The 25,196-nt window shown below is 45.4% G+C and overlaps 1 protein-coding gene across 4 annotated transcripts; it reads right to left on the bottom strand.

Annotated features, from left to right (window-relative positions):
- Positions 1-113: 113 nt before the first annotated feature.
- On the bottom strand, positions 114-24,367 carry GPR173 (G protein-coupled receptor 173). Of its 4 annotated transcripts, XM_024987951.2 has the most exons (4): positions 23,981-24,367; positions 23,609-23,765; positions 22,959-23,046; positions 114-4,621 (listed from the first exon to the last, which is right to left on the bottom strand). In XM_024987951.2, exon 4 carries the CDS (start codon positions 3,987-3,989, stop codon positions 2,868-2,870), a length of 1,122 nt encoding a protein of 373 aa, XP_024843719.1. In that variant the 5' UTR covers positions 3,990-4,621; positions 22,959-23,046; positions 23,609-23,765; positions 23,981-24,367; the 3' UTR covers positions 114-2,867.
- Between the last annotated feature and the right edge of the window lie 829 nt (positions 24,368-25,196).

Here is a 25,196-nt window from a genome sequence, read left to right as displayed (position 1 = left end):
AAATGTAACATATGTATAAGATGGACTACTAGAATGAATTAGGTGTACACACGGCAACATGGCTGGATATCTCAAAAAACAGAATGTTGAGTGAAGAAAGAAACGGAACAAGATTTATAGTACAATACTGTTTATGTAAATTAAAACATAACAATACCATACATTTTCCACATATACACATATATGTAAATAAAACATATGAATGGTGGATTGGAAAAACACACGTTAAATACACAAGAGTGGGGTGCCTATGTGGGAGGGGGGATGGTATTAGGGATGGGTGATGAAGTGGACAAAACAAAACAAAAAAGAATATAAGGGCTTCATATGGACCAATGATGACACAGTGTGCCAAGAACTGAGGAATATGGTCAACTCAATTCTGTGCATCTCATAGAGTAAAGTAATTGAGCGTCCAGGGAACAGGCTGGCTGGGGAGACTCCCAGGCTTGTTTGTTTGTTTTTTTCCCCATGACATCCATCCCTCTGAATTTAATCAAAGCTTACCAAAATCCCAGCTGTATACAGTGGATCCTTCTGAAGGGCTCCTATCCCAGACCGAGCAGTCCCTCCATAAGCTATTACTTTGTGTATATGTGTGGGGGGCATTACCTAACCCAACAGTTCCCCCAAGTTTGATCCCCAATTACCAGTCCCCATTCTCCATGGTGGTCCAGTTTCAGGAACACCTTATCTGGGTTTTTGAGAGGAGACTCATACAGGAGTTGGGAGTGGTACCTGGGGGCTCCAGACTTTTGGAAGAGATGGGATTCTCAAGTATCCTGTCCTCCATGTTCAGAGCCTGGGCCAGGGGAGGAAGATCTTTTGAGATGGGAGTCTACGCTCTTGCTACATCCATACATATCATTTTCAAATTCCATCTCTCTGACCACTCTACTTCCTGCTGCAGGCACATACTGTTTTTTCTTCTCTCAATTAGGTGCATATGTGCACATGTGTGCTCACATGCACTGTATATGTCTCCACATACAGGCATTTGCTCACATGTGTGCCCCAGGCCAGAGTGCGCCCCAACAAAGTCACACAGACACACTGTCTCACTTGACCATACCCCCCTACATATGGTCATTGCAGATAGGGCACACACCCACCCACACACAGAGACAGAAAGAGAAAACATCCAATATAGCATTGTTCATTTCAGTTTTCCATTTACAAAATCCAATGGTGAATCCAGGCAGTTAGAAAAAAGAAATAGAGGAAAATCCTCCTGAATGTACCCTATCTACCCCCACCCCACTCCCTGGGAAAGGCACCCCCATCACTATCACTGAGAGAACAGGTACCCCCCCTGTATACCAGTCTCTCAGCCACTCTGGCCTGCCTTTCCAGGGCCACTGCATAACCAGGCTCATTAATGTCTCTCCTGCCTAGAGTGCCTTCTCCATTCCTCTTGCTTAAGTCAAGGCTTGCCCAGTTCCGGAGCTGTCTTAGGGTAGGGAGGGAGTGTAGGACAAGGGCTTCTATAGGGGAGAGAAAGGGGGTGAAAAAATACAGATCTCCCCCTCTCCCAGGAGATGAGAAGGGGACAGAGAACTTGGGAAAGACCAGGCAAAGAATGCCAGTTTGGCTCACCAGTCCATAAGACTTGATGTGAACCCAGAGTGGGCTCTGCTCTGGGAAGGAGGCTTTGGATCTCCCACCTGGGGAATCTGGCTGCATTCTGCTCCACTTGGGGTGGAAGTAATGGTGGAGGGAAGAAGAGGGGAAGGGCTGTTCAGAGCAAGTAAGTCGGGGGCTAAGGGCCCAGAAGGCCAAGGGTTACCACAGAGGGACTTGAGGCCCCTGAGGCTTTAAGGGACAAAAAGAGGCCAGAGAGGAATGGACTCAAGTCCACAGTGCCTTGGAGCTTATACCACTATGACTTACCAAGGAGAGTAGCATGAACTCAGGAGACAATTCTGGGGTTCAACTCTGCTCTGTCCCCAGGCTTTGGGATTCAGCCATTCTGGGGAGTTTGACTTTCTCCCTACACTTCCCTGGAGGGGTGCTGCTCCTGCCTTTATGGCACCCACATCGACTTCAGTGGAGTTGGAGTGGATTTCCATCCTCAGGAAGAGCTGAAGGATGGTGATCCTGGAGGCAGCTTGAGAGAATGCAGCCAAGCTGAGGTCTCTTCAGCTTGAGGCATATTGCTAGCATCCTGCTCTTCACCTAACCTGGGCCCATCCCAGAGGCCCTTCTCCCTCCCCTCCTTGTTTCTCAAACAGATGCTCAAGAAACAATTGGGAAGTCTGGACACGGTAGGGATGGATAAAAGACTGGCCTTGGGACCAGGGTTAGCCTAAAACAACATTGCACACAACATAGCAATTAAACCTTGCTCCCTGGGGACCGAACACCCACTTTGGTCCCTCTCGTCAGCAGATCAATTTCATCCAGACCTTGCTAAAGGACTTGGAAGGAGAGGGTGCGTGGGAGCAGAGGGGACAATAAGAGCTCTAGAAGTCTATTTTACAGGACAAATTTCCCCCTTCTGGACAATGTCAGAGGAGAGACATTAGAGCAAGAAAGCCTGTCTCCTCAGCTATGAGTAGGAAAACCTGCATTTTCAGTTTTTTTTTTTTTTCTGAATTGTCACTTCTGAGAGGAGAGACACTGTAGAAGTGGAGGAGGAGGAGGTGGAGACAGGCCCCATAGGACTAGAAATGCATCTTTCCCAGTCCCCACCCAGTCCCTAGCCCTGGGGAGGTGTTGGCAAAGGTGCCTAGATTCCAGGTTGTTCCAGGGTCTGGGGCTGGAGCTCAGAAAGAAAGGCTCCCGTATGGAGCCCTACCTCTTCCCTTCTGTTGGCTCCATCGTGGTGGCCACGACCTTCTCCCTGCCTGTCTGCCTACCAGCCTGCTTCACATCACACAGTAGGGTTCTCTAGGAGCTGGGGCACCTCCTGTGCCCCAGCAGGGGGCGTGAGTCCTCAGGCACTTCTTGAGGTCCTTGTTGAGCAGGAAGCAGACGATTGGGTTGACGGCAGCCTGGGCGAAGCTCATCCAAACAGCAGTGGCCAGGTAACGGTGCGGCACCGCGCAGGCTTTCACAAACACTCGCCAGTAGCAGGCCACGATGTAGGGTGACCAGAGGAGCAGGAAGAGCAGTGTGATCGCGTAGAACATACGGCCCAGCTGCTTTTCACCCTTGACCTCGTCCATGCCCAGCAGCCGCCGGCTGGCTGCATGCCCATTCTGCCGGATACCCAGTAGGGTTGGTGGCATGGGCCCTCGGCCAAAGCCAGCGATCCAATTGGCAGCAGCCTGGCCAGTGGCCCCAGGGCCATGGAATGTCCAGTTCTGACTGATGGCTGGCACCATCTGCACAGGCTTCATCTTGCGGTGACGATACTCGAAGAGGAGCAGCTTGCCATAGACAGCATGTGTGGCTGCCATGAGCACAGCCAACATAAGCATGAAGCCCAGCGTGTCATTGGCCTTGAAATAGCGATGCTCAAAGATACACTGGTCCTCCTCACGGATGAACTTGTAGGTGCCCACGTCGAAGACAGGTGGGAAGGCCATGGCCACAGACAGGGTCCAGGCCATGCAGATGACAGCTGCGCATGTCCAGAGCGTCATGCGCTTGGCATAGAAGCGGTGGTGGGCGATGGCCATGTAGCGTGTGACGCTGATGCAGAACAGCATGAAGGCCGCATGGAAGCAAAAGAGCACAGCCATAAAGGCCACAATCTTGCAGCTGAGCGCACTGAAGGTCCATGAGGAGCCGTGGCGCACAGAAGCCAGCACAAAGGGGAAGCAGACGGCAGAGCGTATGCCGTCAGCCAGGCACAGGTCCAGCAGAAAGTAGTAAGGAGCCTTGTGCAGGGCACGGTCCTTGAGCACCAGCAGGGACAAGATGGCGTTGCCCGCCAGGCTCACGCACATGATCAGTCCCAGCAGCACCAGCTTCACGTAAGCCACTGCTGATGGTGGAGACAGTGCACCGCTCACCTCCTCGGGCTCTCCAGTGGTGTTGGCCATACTGAGGGGCAGGGGCTGCTCCCAACCCTATGGGGTCAGCCAGTCCAGTACTCGATGGGCCCCAGGGGACTCCATCAGTTGTTCTGCTGGGCTGCACCTGCAAATGAGGATAATGGGGGAGACACAGACACAGATAGAGGTATGAGGGCAGGAGAGAGTGTGAAAACACACACACAGGGGCAGAGAGAGTGAGGAAGGACAGAACAAAGAGAAAATGGACACCAATTGAGACAGAAATGGAGGGGATGAGAAAGAGTTAGAAAAGATAGGGAGACAGACAGAACCAGAGAGACAAGAAGAGGGGGAAAGAAGGAGAGAGTAGGGAGGGAGAGAGAGAAATACAAGAAAAAGAAACAGTGAGAAACAGATGAAAAGGAAAGGTGAGGAAGAAAGAGAAAGGGCAGTGTTAGTGTGTCTATGCGGCCTCCCCTCTTACTCCCAGCTGGTGTCAGGCCCTGCCCCTGGCCCACTGCTGCTCCTCCTCCCTCCTTGCTGCGTGAGGGGTGCTTCATCTCTCTGGATGTCCTCGGTTACCTCTTTCCTCCATTGGTGGGTCTGTGGGATGGGGATGTGGGTGCAGCTCTTCTCTCCCTTTGTAAAGCCCAAAGGTTGTGTTCTTCAAACTTTTAAAACTGCCACCCATAAGAAATACATTTTACATCACAACCTGATACACATATACACGTGTACATAGAGCTGAATACAAAGTTTCACAAAACAGTACAGATTATATATGTAATGTACCTCATTAGCTTTTATTCTATTTCACACTGTTTTTTTTCTTTTTGGTTAACATTAGTAGCCACTCATTAAATAGGTTTCTTTATTCATAATGAATGTGTTTAGCACACTCATGGAACAGAGGGAAGATCAGTGTGGTTGGAAAAGGGCAGGCAAGTAAGACAGTAGAAAGTGAATTCACAGAGGGGTCTGGGGCCAGATTGTGCAGGGCTGTGAGCCACGACAAAGACTTAGGTTTTTACTTTAAATGAAGTGGAAAGTATGTGTGAACATAAAGATATAGGTATGCTTGTATGTACTCATTTCTTGAAAAACTATTTATTGAGCATCTACTGTGTGCCAGGCACTGGTGACACAGATGTGAAATAAACAGACAAAGGTCTCTGCTCTTGTGAAGTTGACATTCTAAATAATAAAGAAGATACACAGGTGAAATATAGTAGGTCAGATGATGATAAGTTCCTAAATTTAAGGAGGGAAGGGGGATAGGAAGTGCCAGGGGTGGAGGAAGTACAGTTTTGTTTATTTATTTTTGGAAGTACAGTTTTAAATGAGGTGGACAGGGAAAGCTTCATGGAAGAGGTGTCATCTGAGCAAAAAAAATGGGGGAGGTGAGTGAGCCATGTGGATATCTGGGAGAAGAGAATTCTAGGCAGAGGGAATAGCCAGAACAAAGGCTCTGAGGTGAGACTGCACGCAGTACATTTGAGGAAGAGTAAGGAGGTAGGTGGAATGGAATGAGCAAGGGGAAAGTGGTAGGAGGAGAGCTCAGCAAGGTGGTAAGGTCAGATCATATAGGTCACACTGAGGACTCTGACTTTTAATCTGAGTGAGATGGGTGCCCTGGGAGAGTTTTGCACAGAGATAAGATGTGATATGACTCAGGATTGAATGGGATCCTGCTTGCTGTGGTGAGGAGCATAGACCATGTGAGGCGAAGGTTGAAGTAGGGATACTACTTAGGAGGCTCCTGTAGTAATCTAGGTAAGAAAACAGCACCCTTGTGCCCCCCTGCCCTGCTTTATTTCTCTTCCTGGAATTTCTCTCTTTTGATGCACTACATAATTTACCTTTTTTTATAGTTGTTTTAATTTATTTATTTATATTGTCATATAGTTGATATAAGTATTATATAAGTTACAGACAGTGATTCACAGTTTTAAAGATTATACTTCATTTATGGTTATTATAAAATATTCACTTTAAAATTTTGATTTATTGCCTGCCCTTCCCTATTAGAAGGAAAGCTCCAGGGTAGGGATTATCAATTCACAAATTCTAGAAGAGCAGTGCAGAGCCCACCGTAGGCTCTCAGTCAAAAGCTGTCAAATCAATTGGTTGAGGGACTAGTGGGGGGCTAGTGGCTCAGGGAGGGCCACCTGGAGGCATCCATGTAGGATTTGCTGAGAAAGCAGTCTGGGCAGTGTATGAATGGGAGGGCACAGGAAAGCTTGGGGGTAAATAGGAGAACTCCTGGTATATGAGGGCTGGGTGGGGGATGTAGGGTGTGATAGGATAGCAGGGCAGGTTTCCCAGGAAAGGCAGTAAAGCAGAAGCCAGAGAAGCTCAGAACTCCTGCTGGGGCTGGGATGGGATTAAGGTTGGAAGAGGTGGGGCTTGAGTGGATGTCTTTCTACCCCCTCCCTCCATGGAAAATGGCTCCCCTTTGCACTGTTTCTCAGTTCAATCCAACTGAGCCTGTCACAGCCACCTGGGGCCAAGCTTTTCTCATGGTACCCCAAAGTCTCAGAGCCAGTGCCAGTGTACTGAGAGAAGGTGCTAGGGCAGAGGCTTGAGAGAAGTGGAGTTGGTGGGCCCCTTCAGCCCCTCAAGGCCTCACAGCTCCCACACATCTGTGGACCAGCTGATAGCTGGATGTGTGTAAACATGCACACACACACACACACACACACACACTCCTTAGCCTTGAGGAGTGGCAGGGGGAAGTGATAGAGACAGAGATTGAATGTAAGAGAGTCAGAGAGACACACAAGTGACAGAGAAAGAGAGGAGCAGAAGGAGAGAGATGGAGACATAGGAATGTGGCAGGGAGGGGTGGGAGAAATAAACAGAGAAAGGAGAGAGGTTTACATAGAGAAGAGGAGACAAAAAGAGGAAGAAGAGAGGAAGTAAAAAAAAAACCAGACAGACACACACAGAGAAACAGAGACAATGCAAGAGACCAACACGGGAGAAATATAGAGACAGAAAGAGGAAAATAAAGAGATGAGAGTGGGAGAGAGAGACAGAGAGAAAAAATAGAGACAGAGAGGGAGGGAGGGAGGAGACAGAGACAAAGAGTAAGGACAGGGATAATGCCAGGAAAGGGAGAAAGATGTAGAGAAATAAAGGGACAGGAATGGGGAGTGAGAGGCAGATATAGAAAGGTGATGGAGATAGAGAGAGGCAGAAATAAAGATGGATACAGACAGAGGGAGACACAGAGACAAACTAAGACCAAGAAAGTGGATAATGTGTAGCTCAGAGTCTCAGTGAAAACAAAAACAAACACTAAAACGAACAAACAAAACAAAAAACCATAAAACAATACCAGCAAACAAACAAAACCCTGGTGTTGCCTGGAAAGCTGGGGTGATAATATAAAAAGTGAGGAGAGGGTTCTGAGCACGGGCAGCCACGGCCTGGGACCATCCGACACTAAGGATGCATGTGCATATGCGTAACACATACACACCTGCTTGTGCCCAGATGCCCTTAGACAGAGATACACAGACACCAACACACATCCAGAATCACATAGGCTACTTCTATAGAGACCAATGGACAGCAACCAGCTCACATATAGGGGCACTGGTGTGCATGCGAGGTGTGCATACACACACACACACACACACACACATACACACACAGTATATTGTGTATGCTGCCTCATTCACATGGCACAGTGTACCCCTGCTTAAACACCCGCGCTTTGTTCTCAGTAAAGGTATTACTGCCCCCTAGGGGAAATTTTGGAAATTTATAGGTGCATTTTTTGGTTGCCACAGCGCTGGGTGTGTCCTTCTAACATTTTTGGAGTCCTTCGTGAGGATGTTGGCTGTCCAGAGACCTGTAGGGCAATTCTACACAGTCAACATATGTCTCACATCCCACAGAATTTTGGACTTGGCGTGAACTGAACCTAGACACTAACTCTATTTCACTGATAAACACAGTTGTTTCTTTGATTTAATGCATCCTGAATTATCCAGGAATGTGGCTATCACGTTAAGTCTAGAGACTATGCTTTGTTTTGTGGAGCACTTTCCTTGCATAGTTCACTATTTAGGAAACTCTCATTCCTAGGCCTTTGCCTGTCATTTTCCTGCACTTTGTACAAAGGGCAGCTTCTGATTCTTCCCCTTCTCTAAATCCATGTTTACCTGTTATGTTACAAGCCTTTAATTCACTGAATCTCTTAGGGAGTGTCATGTCCAAGCATTTCTGTATTGAAATACAAATTATTTTCTTATAAATCACTTTTATTTCTTATTTATTAGCGTTAATACAATGTGGATATGGTATAATATACTATATGTCTTCTTTTGAAATTATATATGCAGAGAGGTTATATTATCTAAGAACTTACTGTCCAGATGGTAAAGGGGTGTTACAAAATATCTTACATAAAAGAGGGTGTTGTGTACAGGAGGGCTAAGAATTGCTCATGTGCACAGACACACTCAGACACACACGCATATACACATACATGTGCAGTGGCCCACAAACCCATTAATTACAACTCCCCTAACACACACACAAACTCTTAAATCCTGAGAGATACACACACGTAGACCTACTCATTGTCACTCACACTCAGGCTCATATATACCCTTTGTCCCAGTGTACCTGATTATTCAAATCCTCTCATGTATTCAAACTCTCGCAACACAGGTATGAAAACAGTGGCATATCTGTATTATCACATATACAATCATGGTTACACACGTTAACACTCAGTGACATACACCAGCATGCTCACATGCACTTGAACCCTGACACACACACACATATATATATACACACAAACGCACATATGTATGTGTATACAGACAGACTGCCCCTCAGATACCAACAGAAAAATAGACTAGTTAAAAACTACTCACATATACACACATGTACATACTCTAACACACAGAGACCAACTGATCCAAGATGTCTCACACAGATTAGTTACACTCACCAACACAGATGTGTATACCCTAGCACAGGTACACACAGTTGCCCATTCATGTACATTATGCAGAGAAGTAGACCAGCTCCAATGAACACACACACACACACATACACACCCCTTAGCAAAATGCAAGCACAAGCAAACACAAAGAGAAAAGCCAGATATAGTATATACAGATACACTCTCACACACAGATGTCTATACACACACAATCTTGCTCACAACTCAGATACACTTACTTGACATATACATCCTGCAACAGGTATATATCAAGAGACAAACCTGTGCAAGTGCACAGAGCAGCCAACTCTGGAACATACAGGCAGAAACATTAGCAGAGCTGCCCTGGGCTGGAGCAAGATGGGGCTCAAGGGGACCCTGTGAGAAGGGAGGTTGTAAATGTCTGGACTGCTTCCTGTAGGAACATCCCAGATAGTTGGATTATTACTTTGATTGCCACTTTTTGTTCATAATCAGTAAGACTTTTTGCTTTTGCCCATACGTGTACAATGTTTGTTTTTCTTTTAATTTTATCTCATTCTTATTTTGGGGCATTTTTTTTCCTACAAATATAGAAGGGCTATATGATTGTAGCTGTTATTACTATTACATAGTATCATGTGCTCAGTTGCTCAATTGTGTCCGACTCTTTGCAACCCCATGGACTGTAGCCCACCAGGCTCCTCTGTCCATGGGATTTTCCAGGCCAGAATACTGGAGAAGGTTGCCATTTCCGCTTTCAGGGAATCTTCCTGACCCAGGGATTGAAACTGCGTCTCTTGCGTCTCCTGCATTGGCAGGTGGATTCTTTACCACTGTGCCACCTGGGAAGCCCTATATAGTATTAGTGAAGTGAAGTCACTCAGTCGTGTCCAACTCTTTGCGACCCCATGGACAGTAGCTTGCACCAGGCTCCTCTGTCCATGGGATTTTCTAGGCAAGAGTACTAGAGTAGGTTGCCGTTTCCTTCTCCATATATAGTATTAGGTGTTCCTAAAGAGAATATACCTATTTTGTTAATTTCCTTGATTATTGCTTCTTTATTTTAAAAAAATGTTCTCTTCTAGAACATTTCAAACAGAAATGTAGAAGAATCCTGTAACGAACCTCTGTGCACCCAGTGCCCAGCTTCACGAACAGTCAACTCATAGGGTCTTGTTTCACCTATAACCTCATCCAGTTCTCCCACTTTCAGAGTATTCTGAAGCTTGTATATTATGCCATTTCATCCATAAGAATTTCAGTAATTATTTCTAAAAGATAAGAACTCTTTAAAAAGTATTAGAACATTTTTATTATTTCTTTGCTTATTTATTGATTTATTTGCTACTGGCTTTTAATATTTAAAATTTGGCAAATCTGATTCTTGGCAGGATTTCATAACTGATTTCACAATTAATTTTTATCTTTTATTAGGTAAAAAATTTGTCAATAAACAAGTGCAGCCTGACGACAGTTGAATTGATTCATTAAAGAGAACTCTAAGCCTTTCTGAGTAATTGGCCTCTAATTAAAATAAATTAATTTAAAAAAAGAGAGAGAGAAACAAATTCCACCAAAAAAAATATATAGAAGACCTAGAACTTGATTTTTGGGGGGAAAAATCAATTTTCAGAAGTCACAAAGGTCTGCTGACCCCTTCAATACTTCATATTCAAGTAGATTTAATTTTTAAGATATTTCTTTCCTCATCAAATTGGATTTTTTGATCAAATCTGGAAAATCAGGAGACTCATGAGACAAACGCAGTAGTCTTCCCTCCAAAATAATCCAGGATATTCCTAATTTAAACAATTTAATGAGGATTGTCTCAGACTTGAGTTCAGCTGCCCAATTAGCCCTCTCTTCCTCAGCCTAAGCATGGAAAAGTTATCAAAAGAAACTTTCCCAGTAGGCTATGTTGATCAACAGACCACAAAACAATCTATCACACAGAGAAAGATATGGACCTGTTGAAGCATCTAGAAGAGCAAATTAAGAAACTGGGCTCTTTTTTGAGATGAGTTAGAACATTCTTAGATGGAGCTCAACCAGCTAGTAACAAGGTTATGCAATTAACCAGTAAAGCTAAGATGCCTGCCCAGTAGAATCTTATATGTTAGCAGACTGCTGGGAAATTGTCCACACATTTGAGACCAAATAGAAAAGGGGACACTTTGAATGATTTCTGCAGGAGACACACTGATGACAGGTCAAGGGATATCAAGATAACACTAACTCAGAAGATCACTGAATCAAAGGAGTTTTCATTTTATATTGATGTATCTTAGGATGTTGATTAACTGTGCTTGGTTTATAGTACTGGTCAGAAAGCCTTAAGAGAAATGCCAGAAGAACCAAAAAAACTAAGGTTGAAGTATTCAAAGTGATAGATAAATATTTTGAAATATTGTGGAAACTCTGCACAAGTCTGTGGACTGATGCTGCTGTTGTGATGGCAGGAAGTTTACAGCTGGAATTTGTTCTGAAAATGCTGAGAGTCATCCATGCTGCTGCTGCTGCTGCTAAGTCACTTCAGTCATGTCCGACTCTGTGTGACCCCAGAGACGGCAGCCCACCAGGCTCCCCCATCCCTGGGATTCTCCAGGCAAGAACACTGGAGTGGGTTGCCATTTCTTTCTCCAATGCATGAAAGTGAAAAGTGAAAGGGAAGTTGCTCAGTCGTGTCCGACTCTTAGCGACCCCATGGACTGCAGCCTACCAGGCTCCTCCATCCATGGGATTTTTCAGGCAAGAGTACTGGAGTGGGGTGCCACTGCCTTCTCCGAGAGTCATCCATGGAGGAGCCTTAACCTATAAAAGTTTGCCCAAAGGTCTAACTTCTACTGTAAATGATGCCAGGTGAATTTAATTAGATCCAAGGCATTACCCACCCACTTATCAAGCTTTCTCTGAAGCACTGGAATCAGTATACGTTTCTCTATTGTTTTAAACCTAAGTGTGTAGGATATTATAAAGGAGCTATTAGCTAAAAGAAAAATTTCAGCATTCATTTGTGAATGATTCTCCCTTTGCAGATTTGATGCTTACTGGCTTCAACACATGGCTCTTCGAGCACGTGAATAAAATATATCAAAAATTTTCAACACTCAAAGATACATGAAAGTATATTGACAAGGTTTATGTATTTGAAGCCAAACTTCACCTTGGAAGAAGTCAAATGAAGTATGGTTCCTAGATGTAACTAATGCTTAGATGTAACTAAGATTCTAAGGTAATACTAAAGAAAACTTATTATGAATAGAACAAGGTCTACTTAGGGGAAAACTTCATTATTTTTAAATACTCAAAATGAAAATTTTCTGTTAGATGTAACTAATGCTTAGATGTAACTAACGTTACATCTTAGTTACATGTAACTAACGTTACATCTAACTAATGCTTAGATGTAAGGTTACATTCAGTTCAGTTCAGTTCAGTTCAGTCACTCAGTCATGTCCGACTCTTTGCGACCCCATGAATCGCAGCACGCCAGGCCTCCCTGTCCATCATCAACTCCTGGAGTTCACTGAAATGCACGTCCATCGAGTCAGTGATGCCATCCAGCCATCTCATCCTCTGTCGTCCCCTTCTCTCCTCCTGCCCCTAATCCAACCCAGCATCAGAGTCTTTTCCAATGAGTCAACTCTTCGCATGAGGTGGCCAAAGTACTGGAGTTTCAGCTTTAGCATCATTCCTTCCAAAGAAATCCCAGGGCTGATCTCCTTCATTAGATGTAACTATGGTTCTAAGGTAATACTAAAGAAAACTTATTATGAATAGAACAAGGTCTACTTAGGGGAAAACTTCATTATTTTTAAATACTCAAAATGAAAATTTTCTGTTGGATTCAAAATTCATGACTATTTGTTACAAGAAATTTCAACATCACATTTGATTGAAAGAAAACAAAGAGGGGTTAGATTTCAAGAAGGATCTCACCTCTGAAGCACAAAATTCAAAGGCTAAGAATTATTGATTATTGATGAGAAAAGTTTTAATCAATTAAAAAATACCCTCTATTTGCTACCACTTACTTATGCAAATGGTTTCCTCTTGACAGTGATTACTAAGAGACAGAAGAGGTTGTGTAGCTATTCCCAACATAAAACCTGGGTCTGCCTAGCCATGGCAAGAATGAGTGAGTTATAAAGGGGAGGTTAAAAAGGGAAGCGTGCCCAAGCAGTTGTTCCATTTTTTAAGAAAGGTTGGTATGGTGTGAAAGCACCAGACATATTCAACATAAACTGCGCCTGATGCTTCAGAGAAACCAAAATGATACCTGATGACCCCAAAACTCATGCTTTTAAGTGAGCTTTCCGAACCATGCTGCTACATTTCATACATTCAAGCTAATTACGAGGGCATTAGGGCAAACTATGCCTAAACAACCTCCACGGAATGGGTCTCACCTTTTGACATCAAGAAGAGGCAGGCCACAATGGAAATTTATATCCGTGTCAAAAGTACCAATGGTTAGTTGCTTCATTTGTTTTGTTTGGGTTTTTACCAAGAAATACAATAATGATATAAATTATCTATGCTCAGCACTAAGTGATTTACCAAATCATGATGAAAATGACCATAAAATAAATCAAGACAGTCCTGACTGAAGATGCAGAAGTGGGCATGAATGTTGACCATTACAGATTTGCACGAGTGAATTAAAAAGTTATGTTTACAGAAGTGAGCTCAAGTGTGCCATGAAAACAATTGGAAAAGATTTCATTGGAAAGTTGCATACAGGGACTTCCTCGGAGGTACAGTGGTTGAGAATTTGACTGCCAATGCAGAGGACACAGGTTTGATCTCTTGTCTGGGAAGATTCCATGTGCCATGGGGCAACTAAGCCTGTGTGCCAAAACTACTGAGCCCACGCTCCACAACTACTGAGGCCCACATGCCCTAGAGCCTGTGCTCCACAATGAGAGAAGACACCACAAGAGAAACCCACGCATCGCGATGAAGAGTAGCCCCACTCAGTGCGACTAGAGAAAGCCCACGCACAGCGACAAAGACCCAGTGCAGACAAAAATGAATAAATAAATAATTTTAAAAACTGCATACAAATCCAATACTAAATAACTTCTAAAACTTGGCATTTTAATTTCCTTATCACAATTTTCATAACATAAATAAAATGTAAGGAATTTCTTTTCCCCAAATCCCAGTACCCCGAAATCCTCTTAAAGTTTACTACAGTGTGCCATACAAATATTTCACCTCTGTGTGCTTGACACATTCACAGCTAGTCATATTGCATAGATACTTGCATACGCAAACAGATACACAGCACACAGGCACAGGTGTACATGGAGATTCAAATATGCACTCACATCCAGACTTACTGCATCTGATAAGTGCAATCAGATGCTCACACACGTACCTCTTTTCCTACACAGAAAGAGTTAGGCATGTGTGTAGGTGCCCACCTACCAGCAAATCATGCAAAGATTTATATAACACACATATAATCACCCTTCTATAGAAATACAGCCTTAGGCACTGATACATTTGCCATTCATATGGGCACGTGCAGACACACACACCTACAGACCAAATCGTATGGACTTATATGCTTTCAGACACAGTCATACATGCACGGATGTAAGATCTGACATTCACACACAGGGTACATCCTGCTCACATCCTACAGATCCAAGCCCTTCCCCACCCCAGGCTCTTACACTAAGAGATTTGAATCTACTATCTTATATAAATCCTACCCCGGTACACATACATATATACACAGTACAGACTTGCTCACACACACAGACAGATGGCTCAGGCTCATTGCTACATACATAGAGGCAGGTAGGCATGTGGAGCAATGCAGACTCATGTATACACACACACATAGCCACTGCTGCTTATAAACATAAACAGACACACTGATTCACACCTACACATGCATTCACATGAGGCAGAACACATATCTTAGTACATGACCATAAGGCATAAATCCTCTTCACACATTCACATCGACCCACATCATCACATATAAACCTGAATACCAACCTTCTTACATTTACAGACACTCACAACATGCATACATTTACACTCTGACCACTAAAAATCCCATTTACAGATAAAAATGCACTGTGTACTACCACAGATACAGGTATATGCACTCACACACTCAGATGTGTGTATGCTAGGAAACATACACACAGGGCCAAACCCCCTCCATCAACCTCCCAGAACCATGCTTCCATTCTCATACACTCATGGTTTTATACACACACTGGGACACATATAAGTACAAACCCACTTTTATGTACAAACACACTCTCACATACAGCCAGGATGAGCAATACATGTGGATACTGATAATGGCCAATATGCACACAGAAACTACCCCGTTCACACTTGCAGATGGGCACATGTGACAATTTTAGTACTGGGTAACACCATATAAGGTGCCAAACACAGTCCAAAGCAGTTTTTGAATAGTAACTCATCCAATTCTCATCCTATGAAATAGGTAGTATTATTACCCTACTTTACAGATAAGAAATTAGGGCATAGTTGAGGTTAGGTGACTTTCCCAAAGCCACACAGCTAATAAAGGCAGAACTAGGATGCAAACTCAGAGCCTGGCTTGAAACCTTACAGATTCAACTTACTCACATGTAGAAACACACTCACCTCATACACATATACATATACACACTACTCTATCACAAGCACATGTACACACAAGCCGTCTACTCAGGCTCAGGAACAGTCATATACATACACATACATAAACACTCCATACATATACACAAACATATATATGTCTGTATACACATATACAGACAATCCAGCAGAGGTGTATTTTGCCCCAGGAAATACATACACATTCATATACATTCCCCAAATCATGCACCCCACCAAGACACGCCCACACTATCAAACACACACATATACCACCAACACACTGTCTAGATAAATCCACATCACATACAGATGTACCCACATCCATAGATACACTCCCTACCCAGATATAATAAACTGTGGAAAATTCTGAAAGAGATGGGAACACCAGACCACCTGATCTGCCTCCTGAGAAATCTGTATGCAGGTCAGGAAGCAACAGTTAGAACTGGACATGGAACAACAGACTGGTTCCAAATAGGAAAAGGAGTATGTCAAGGCTGTATATTGTCACCATGCTTATTTAACTTACATGCAGAGTACATCATGAGAAACGCTGGGCTGGATGAAGCACAAGCTGGAATCAAGATTGCAGGGAGAAATATCAATAACCTCAGATATGCAGATGATACCACCCTTATGGCAGAAAGTGAAGAAGAACTAAAGAGCCTCTTGATGAAAGTGAAAGAAGAGAGTGAAAAAGTTGGCTTAAAATGCAATATTCAGAAAGCAAAAATCATGGCATCCAGTCCCATCACTTCATGGCAAATAGATGGAAAAACAGTGGAAACAGTGGCAGACTTTATTTTTTTGGGCTCCAAAATCACTGCAAATGGTGACTGCAGGCATGAAATTAAAAGATGCTTACTGCTTGGAAGGAAAGTTATGACCAACCTAGACAGCATATTAAAAAGCAGAGATGTTACTTTGCCAATAAAGGTCCGTCTAGTCAAGGCTATAGTTTTTCCAGTAGTCATGTATGGATGTGAGAGTTGGACTATAAACAAAGCTGAGTGCTGAAGAATTGATGCTTTCAAACTGTGGTGTTGGAGAAGACTCTTGTGAGTCCCTTGGACTGCAAAGAGATCCAACCAGTCCATCCTAAAGGAAATCAGTCCTGAATATTCATTGGAAGGACTGATGTTGAAGCTGAAACTCCAATACTTTGGCCACCTGATGTGAAGAGCTGACTTATTTGAAAAGACCCTGATGCTGGGAAAGATTGAAGGTGAGAGAAAAGGGGATGACAGAGGATGAGATGGCTGGATGGCATCACCAACTCAATGGGCATGAGTTTGAGTAAACTGGGAGTTGGTGATGGACAGGGAGGCCTGGCGTGCTGCAGTCCGTGGGGTTGCAAAGAGTCGGACACAACTGAGTGACTGAACTGAACTGAACCCAAACACTCTCACACACTATCCACATATATTCACATGCACACACATCACTCAGATATATTTTATCTCTCTCCCATACGCCATCCAGAGAAAACCTCATACATCCTACTTAGATATACCCACTCCCACATGCCCCACCCCAAGTGGGTACACTATTCTTTTTCTCACACACTATTTAGATGCACCCAGTCTCACACACACACAATACTAACACACTATCTCACACACACATCATCTAGATACACCTCATACATATATATCTCAAATACACCTACATTCAGAGGCACTCCACCTAGATACAGCCACACTTACACAAATTCCCAACTCAGTATACCCACACTCTCACATACAACATTCAGATACACCCAAACTCACATTTCCAATTTAGAGCCCCGATACCCAACCCAGGCACGCCTACAGTCTCTTTCATATGTGGTATTAAGACACACCCACAATGATACACACACCATTCAAAAATACTATACTTACACACATCTCACCCAGATACACTCACCTAACTCAAATACATCCAAATGCACATAATCCAGAGACACCCTACACATAATCCAGAGACACCCACTCACACACAAATCCTATCCATATACATCCACACTTCTCTGTCTCTCTCTCACACACATAAACACACAGAGCCCCACTCATACAGCCCCAGCTAGATACATCCTCTCATACGTATACACAATATCCAGATTCATCCCCTGTGGACCACTAAGACACATTCACACCCACATGCATCATCTAGGTATGCTCCACTACCATCTAGAAACATCTGCAAATTCACACACACACAGCCACCCAAGTATATCCAACTTTCACACATACTGTCCAGGTGCACTTCCCCAGACACTCTACTGACCAGATACACCCAATGTTCTTATCCTCTCCACACCACCCAGATGCACCCACATTCCAAACTCACACTTCCTACCCAACAGTGTCCCCCAAACACTCTTCTACATACCTCATCCGATTATACACATACTAACATACATACTCAAGTATATATACACCCAGATACACAATCAAAGCTGTAACAACACACCATCCAGATATACCTTAATACACTACCCAAATACACCTCTGCTCTCACCCACCCACCATCCAGATACATTCACATTCAAACACACTCCATCCACACAGTTTCACCAACAGCCCATATGTACCACACTCTCTCACACATCATCCAGATATACCCACTGACACACTTACATTCACTCCCTGACCCAATCAAACCCAAACACTTCTACCCCATCCAGATACACCTACCCACTCCTTCTACTGGATACATTCATGCTCTCACACTCCCATCACACTCAGAAACACCTACACACTCTCTTACATACACACACACACACACACACACACACATAATCTAGCTCCCCCTCTCTTAATCACCATCATCAAGAATACCTACCTGCCACACACACCATGAGAATAAACCCATGCTCTCTCACATACACCACACACATCTCACTCACATATACCCCTCACAGCATCCATAGATACTCCCAATTATGTACACACTCACACTTCACCCTCACCCAGATGTGCCCAAGTTCTCTCTTACACACACACACACACACACACACACACACACACACACATACACACCATATTGATATACTCCATACACACTTCCAGTGCCTAGATACACTTGCGCTCTCACCCACCTACACACCATCCAAATTTACCCACACTTGAATGCCCTAGTCCAATACACCCATACTCCCTCATACACTTACTCTACTCAGAAACACTCACACTCCCTCTTATACACATAACATAGATAGGTCCATAATGTAAAACATACATCTAGATAGCCCCTCACTCTCTCTTGCACCACCCAGATACACTCATACCCACATATCCCTAAAATATATACATTCTCATGTATCTTCCCACATAGCTACACCCAGAGTGTCACTCATATCATCCTCCACCCAATAGGCCAATGGTCTCATAGTGCCTCACAAATGCATCATTCACATATACCCACATCCACACTCATCACTCTCAAATACACTCAAATGTCTCACATACAAACCCTACCCAGAAACACCCAGGGTCTCTCTTACATACACACAAACTAGATCCTTCTCTCTCTCTCATCAAATATAGAACCTCTTCCACACACACTCACTCTACCTGAATGTGCCTTCCTTTTTCACTTATACATACACATTTAGATCTAGAATTCTCCCTGGATAGCACAATTTGGGTGCTGTGTGTAAAAACCATTTGCCAACCTTTGATACCACACAATGCCATTTTGTTCTGTGCCTTTGGTGGTGGCAGGAAGAATGGGAAAAGAGGTCTTTGTGTTTCAAGAAATCCTTTTCTAAAGGGGTCACAGGCCCCGTTCCCTAGTAGGACATCAGTCATTATTGGTTTCACTTTCTGAGTGTGAATGATAACAGGAATTATCCCGAGATCCATACAAAAGCCCCACACATGGTCAAGGCCAGAGAAACCCCAGAAGGTGGTCATGGATTGCTGAAGTGTTATGGCTTCTATTCTCTAGGATTTCTACACAATTAAAGCCAGACATGATCTAGCAGGGTACCACTGACCTTCAGACATGCACATAAATACATGTTGGGGTACACAGAGCATAATGCAGACTCACAAGTATCCTCCCTTGTCTTCCCCTTCAATGATCAGACCTGTCTGCACAAGCCCAAGGCCAAATCTCTTTCCCTGAGACATGCACGTGAACAAATACCTACACTCATCCCTACACATAGGTACTCCCATGACAGTGAACACTCATGCTGCACTTGGTCCCGCATATGCACATCCACTTATCCTCAAACACAGACATATAGGCATAGCATACATTCACATGACATAATGCCCACGAAGGACATACATTCACTCACAAACACAGGTGTATACACAGGCAAATTTATGCATATGTCCACAGACAGGCAAAGACTCTTTATCATACCCAATAAGACAATGAACAAACATGATACACAGAAGTGAGCTCCCAAATATATACATGTACAGTCCCAGACATTACCACATAAGCATAGTTACACATACTCACACAAAGATGTACTCACACACACAAACACCCAGATGTGCACATGCTTATAATTTAGATGGTGTACTCATACATGGCATTCTAACACACACAGACATACACACAACTGGGCATGTACACCTATAAGCATATTCACATGAACTTAGGCTTGTACATCATTCCTCCATGCAAGAAATCAGACATGAAGACACAAATTACTTACAAAACACGCTCACTCACAATTATACACACCATGTATGTATGTTGACACATGTTCATACACCCACATGAGAAACTATGCAAACAAGAGTCATGCACATGTGGAAGAATAGTCACATATTCTCACAAACTTGTACACCTGCACAAGAAGAATTGCTAACACCCATCACAGACACGCTCATGCAAAGACATCCTCACACACACACACACTCAAATGCACTTACAGGTCAAGAGGGGTGTGTATATATACTCACTTATACTGTTCTACAACATACACTCCAAAACAAACAATGGTAAACACAAATACACATATACAAATAATTAAGAACTGTACAAACTGGTACAGTTTGGACACCTGTACATTCAGACAGACACACACATGGGCATATTTACACACACATACACTTAGATGTGTGTGAATACACAGGCAAATATATAGACATGTTCACTCAAGTGCACACACAGCTAATATTCACACATACTAGAATACACACATACATTCAGTCACTCACAGGCATTTCCACACTCACACATTCAAACTCACTCAGAAATTCAAACAAAATACATAATGAGACGTGTGCATCCAATAATTATGAGTAGTTGCTCATGCAAACCACACTCAGAAATGCACTTACACACAAGTGTACCCACAAACACAAGTAGACGTATACATGAATGTAGCCATTTACCTATGCACACAGCCTTTTGTGCATATATTTAAAGGTGTACAGCCCTCAGCCATACATTCAAATGTGCACACATAGGCAAACCCAAAAGATATACTTTCATGCACAAAACATGTGCACTCACATACTCTCCCCTTCCCACACAATTAATTCTTTTTATACTAGTGTGACCATCTACACTAACATTTTCCTAATCAGATGTGGACCCAACGGTCTGTCTACAGACAATATGTTTTCAAACATGTACACACAGACATAGACATAATTCAAAATGTTGGAGAATCCATAAAGACATTCACATACAGGCCTACTCATACAAATACATGACAGGCACACCTATGCAGAAGCGTGTTCACACACACATACCCTCCCATACATGCATGGACACACACACACACAAGCCCGTTCACTTAGAAATACACCATTTAGATGCACCTATACTCATATGCACACATGGGTACACACAAATGTACACAGTCAGATATACCCAGGAAATCACCTAATAGGATATGCACACCTAGGCATTCTGAAACCCTCATACTCATACACATACAATCAGACATGTACATTCAAAGACAAATGGATACCACACACATATAACAAAGCCAGATATTCAACAGGCCTATTGGCTCAGAGAAACAACACCCTCACTCAGGCTTAGGATCAAATATGCCCATTTGCTCACCCAGACAGATATGCAAAGTCATACCCACTCCCTTGTACAAATATGATCCTACTCAGACACCAGCACACTTGCACACCATCATGTGACTACACATTCATAGTGCCCATGAGCAGGTGCACACACAGAGCCATATGTTTCCAGGTGCACATATATACCCATGTTTAGGCCTAGATGCCTCTGGACCACGTGTGGGAGTCTCTCCCTTCTGTACCAAATGCTTCTTTAGAAAAGTCTACTCTGTACCCCAGAATGCCACCCCTCCCTGCCCCCACGGATGAGGTCTTCTGGGCCTCAGTGTTTCCCCTCCCTCTACTCCTCCCCTGGCTTTGACAACTGTCCTCCAGCAACTGACCCCTCAAGCAGTGGTCCACCACATCTCCACATTCAGAAACCAACAGTGGACCCAACTGTCCTTCCAGCCCAAGCTCTATGTTGGGAACTCCCTGGGACCTGTCCCCCAGAGCTCTGGCTGCTACATGGGCCACACCCGAAGCCCTGTGATCTCAGAAGCTTCAGCCTTGTCACCAAGCCCTGCCAGCCACCAAGCCAAACTCTTGCCAAGTTTCCCCTCAACAGGGAGATGCATACATCACCAGGGTCAGCAATGCTGCAGGCTACAAGCCAGACCTCTGCTAGCTCATGGGGGCTCAAGCCTCTATATGTGTGTGCACAGACAGGGGCAAATGTAGGGAAGGATCCTGGAGGAGGGTGGGGGCAGGAGGCTCTGCCTACAGCCACCACGTATTCCTCCTTAGACCAACAGTCACAACACAGAATTGCTCCTGTCTCCCTCCCTTCCATGCCCCTCCCCCATTTACCTACCTGCTGCCCACCCCCTAGATCTCAGCAAAGACCCTGGAGAAGAGGGGCCAGTCCTTCCTCCAAATAAGTAATGACAATATTAACCATGAACAATCACCAACAATATTGACCATGAGCTTTGCTGACATTGCTTCAGGGTCACTTCTACAAACATCCTTTACTTACATGCACCAACTCATTTTGTCACTACACACACCCATGAAGGAAGGGTTACCAGTCTCTTTGACAGATGAGAAAACTGAGGTTCAGTAAGTTTCACTTTCACTATAAGTTGCAGAGCCAGTAGTTGAGGGAGGTCTCCCTGGAGAATCCATGTTCTCCCTGTACCAGGCTTTCTTGCCTCTTCAGGCAGAGGGATGACTGGCCAACAGCATGCAAGGCCACAATATCTGGGGAGTCCCAGACACAATGTGGATGTCTGAAACAGACTGAGAGCCTTGGATTAAGGCTAGGGCTCACACTGTGGAGGCAACCATGTTGTGCCTGCCCCTGCAGGGTGTTGCGTGGCATGGTCCTTGCCTCCCCCCTCTCATGGCATCAGGCAGTCTAGGGCCTGGAAGTGCTTCTCACCCCCACCTCACCTTCCTTTTAGCCCTACAGTGGCTTCCAACCCCTAGCTGGAAATCACAGCAGTATCCTCCGTAGTGAGTGAGCAAAAGTCTTTGCTACCTGTGGGGAGAGACAGGGGAAGGAAGGAAAGAAGAAAGCAAGGAGTGGGGGGTGGTCTGGGTTGGGAGCAGCTTCTCTACCCACCTGCCAGCTCATACACATGGGCAGACACACATACACAGACACATGCTGCATGCCAGCCAAGGAACCTGGCTGAGAGTGGAGAAGGGAGAGGAGGAAGCTGCAGGAGGCTGAGCCTGCCCAGGGTGCAGGCATTGTGAGGGGAGCACAGTCAGGCTCCAGACATGCCTTCCACAGATAGCACACAAGGAAATACTAACACAGCCTCGTGCTCAAACGCACCCATAATTATAAAAATAGACCCTGTACAGGGAAACAGGTGGTGGTTCCCTTCCTCACGGGACATTTGGGATCGAGGAAGATAGGGAGGGCTAGAGGACTCTCCAGGCTTGGGTGCCCAAGTAGTCCTTGTGATGGAGCAGAAAGAGAGACAGACAGAGTCAGAGAAAGAGAGCATGGCAGTGATAGAGACTCTGGAATATGTGTGGGGGGACATAAGTCCCAGCCCCCCATCCTCGATGGAGGGATGCTGACTACTTACCTAGGCTCTCTCAGCAGGACTGTCTTGAAATCCAGGGAGGATGCTCAAGCTGTCTCACTCAGGATAAATCACAGCCCAGGCCACATTGTGGGACCCTCAGTGATCTGGCAGCCAGTGACACTCCTGCTTCTGTTGCCGTGGATACAGCCGGGCTGGTCTAAATCGAAGACATTAGGGGAAGCAGGCACTGGAGGAGTGCACTGGGCAGGGCTGGGGGTGATGGGGAACACCAGGTGGGCAGCACAGAGCCTTGAGGTGCCCAGCTAGCTGGCAGGTGGGGGTCCCGGCAGGTGTTTCCCCAACTACACACTCCCTCCCCCATCTTCATGCCTCCGCCAAGCTGCGAGGGGGGCCAACACTGGCCCCTGCTACCTGTCTGCCTGTCTGCCCGCCTGGCTGCTGGTCTCCCCCTTCCCCCTTCCTGTCTGCTTGCTGGCCGCGCCTTTTGTCCTCAGAAGACACGGTCCCTGCGGGGCCTCTGCCAAGCCTCTAGCAGATGCTCAGGGTCCTGGGCTCCTCCCTGGAAGCACCCGGGCCATGGCCTGGGAGAGCCCCAGGTTGGGGGAGCTCTCATCCAGGCTCAGCCCGCTCCCCAGGCCTTCAGGGATGGGGAAGAGGTGCAGGTCCACAGCCAGAGGCAGCAGCAGAGGTGGAGTTGAGAAGGGGATGGACGCCAGAAAGAGGGGGTGGGGTGGAGAGAGAGGCTGGCCTGATAGCTGTGTCCTGGGTTTTAGATCCGGGTTGAGGAGGGTGGCTCAGAGCATCCGAGGGGGGTCCTGATGCAAAACAGGGGCACTATGAGCCTGCCGGAGGGACCCTCCAGGCTTGGGAACCACCCCAGTTCACACAAATGTAGGTCCCAAGATGCTGGGGACTCCCAACGTGGATAGGGCATTGGCGGGGAGCTCAGGGCACTAAGCTGGACCCCATCCGGCCTGTCCGTCCCCCCTCTCCTCGATTTGCACGGTCCCTGCCTCAGGGGCGGGCGGAGGAGGGAGGGAGGCAGGGAGGGAGAGGGAGGGAAGGAGGGAGGCAGAACAGGCAGGGAGACTCCCAGCCGCCAGCCTGGTCCTCCCTGGGGTGGGGCAGGGAGGGAGGGCTGGCGAGTCCGGGGAGCAGCCGGCTGGCTGGCTGGCCGACTGGGTGGGGATGGCTGGCGAGGTGGCTGTGCTGCCAGGACAATAGCTGGCTGGGGAATTCAGACTCTAGTTTTTCTGAGATGCTGAAGAGAGGCACGCATGGAGGTGTGGAGAGGTACCTAAGAGGCCGCTCAGAGAGCAACTCACACGGGCTACAAAGTTCAGGGGAAGCAGGGGTAGGAGGGATCTGTGGTTGGGGTCAGGGCAGAAAGGTCTGTGGAAGTTTCTCAAAAGCTTTCATATGGGAGGGATGCTTAAAGCTCTGAGAGGTAGGACAGACAATCTCATTTAGAATGGGCATTTTATGAATGGGTTCTATGGGCATTTTCCCAAGAAGGCCTGCAGGTGGGCAGGTGTGGGGGGGGGCGGGGCTGGGACCGCTGCCCATCTCTGAGCAGTCCTTCTCAGGACATCATCTCCTGTGCCACCCCTACTTTCTCTGGGTCAGT

Source organism: Bos taurus, chromosome X (genome assembly GCF_002263795.3).
Source record: "Bos taurus isolate L1 Dominette 01449 registration number 42190680 breed Hereford chromosome X, ARS-UCD2.0, whole genome shotgun sequence".
Classification (NCBI taxonomy): Eukaryota; Metazoa; Chordata; class Mammalia; order Artiodactyla; family Bovidae; genus Bos; species Bos taurus.
Note: the sequence above shows the minus strand (reverse complement) of the source record. Positions and strands in the feature narration are given on the sequence as shown.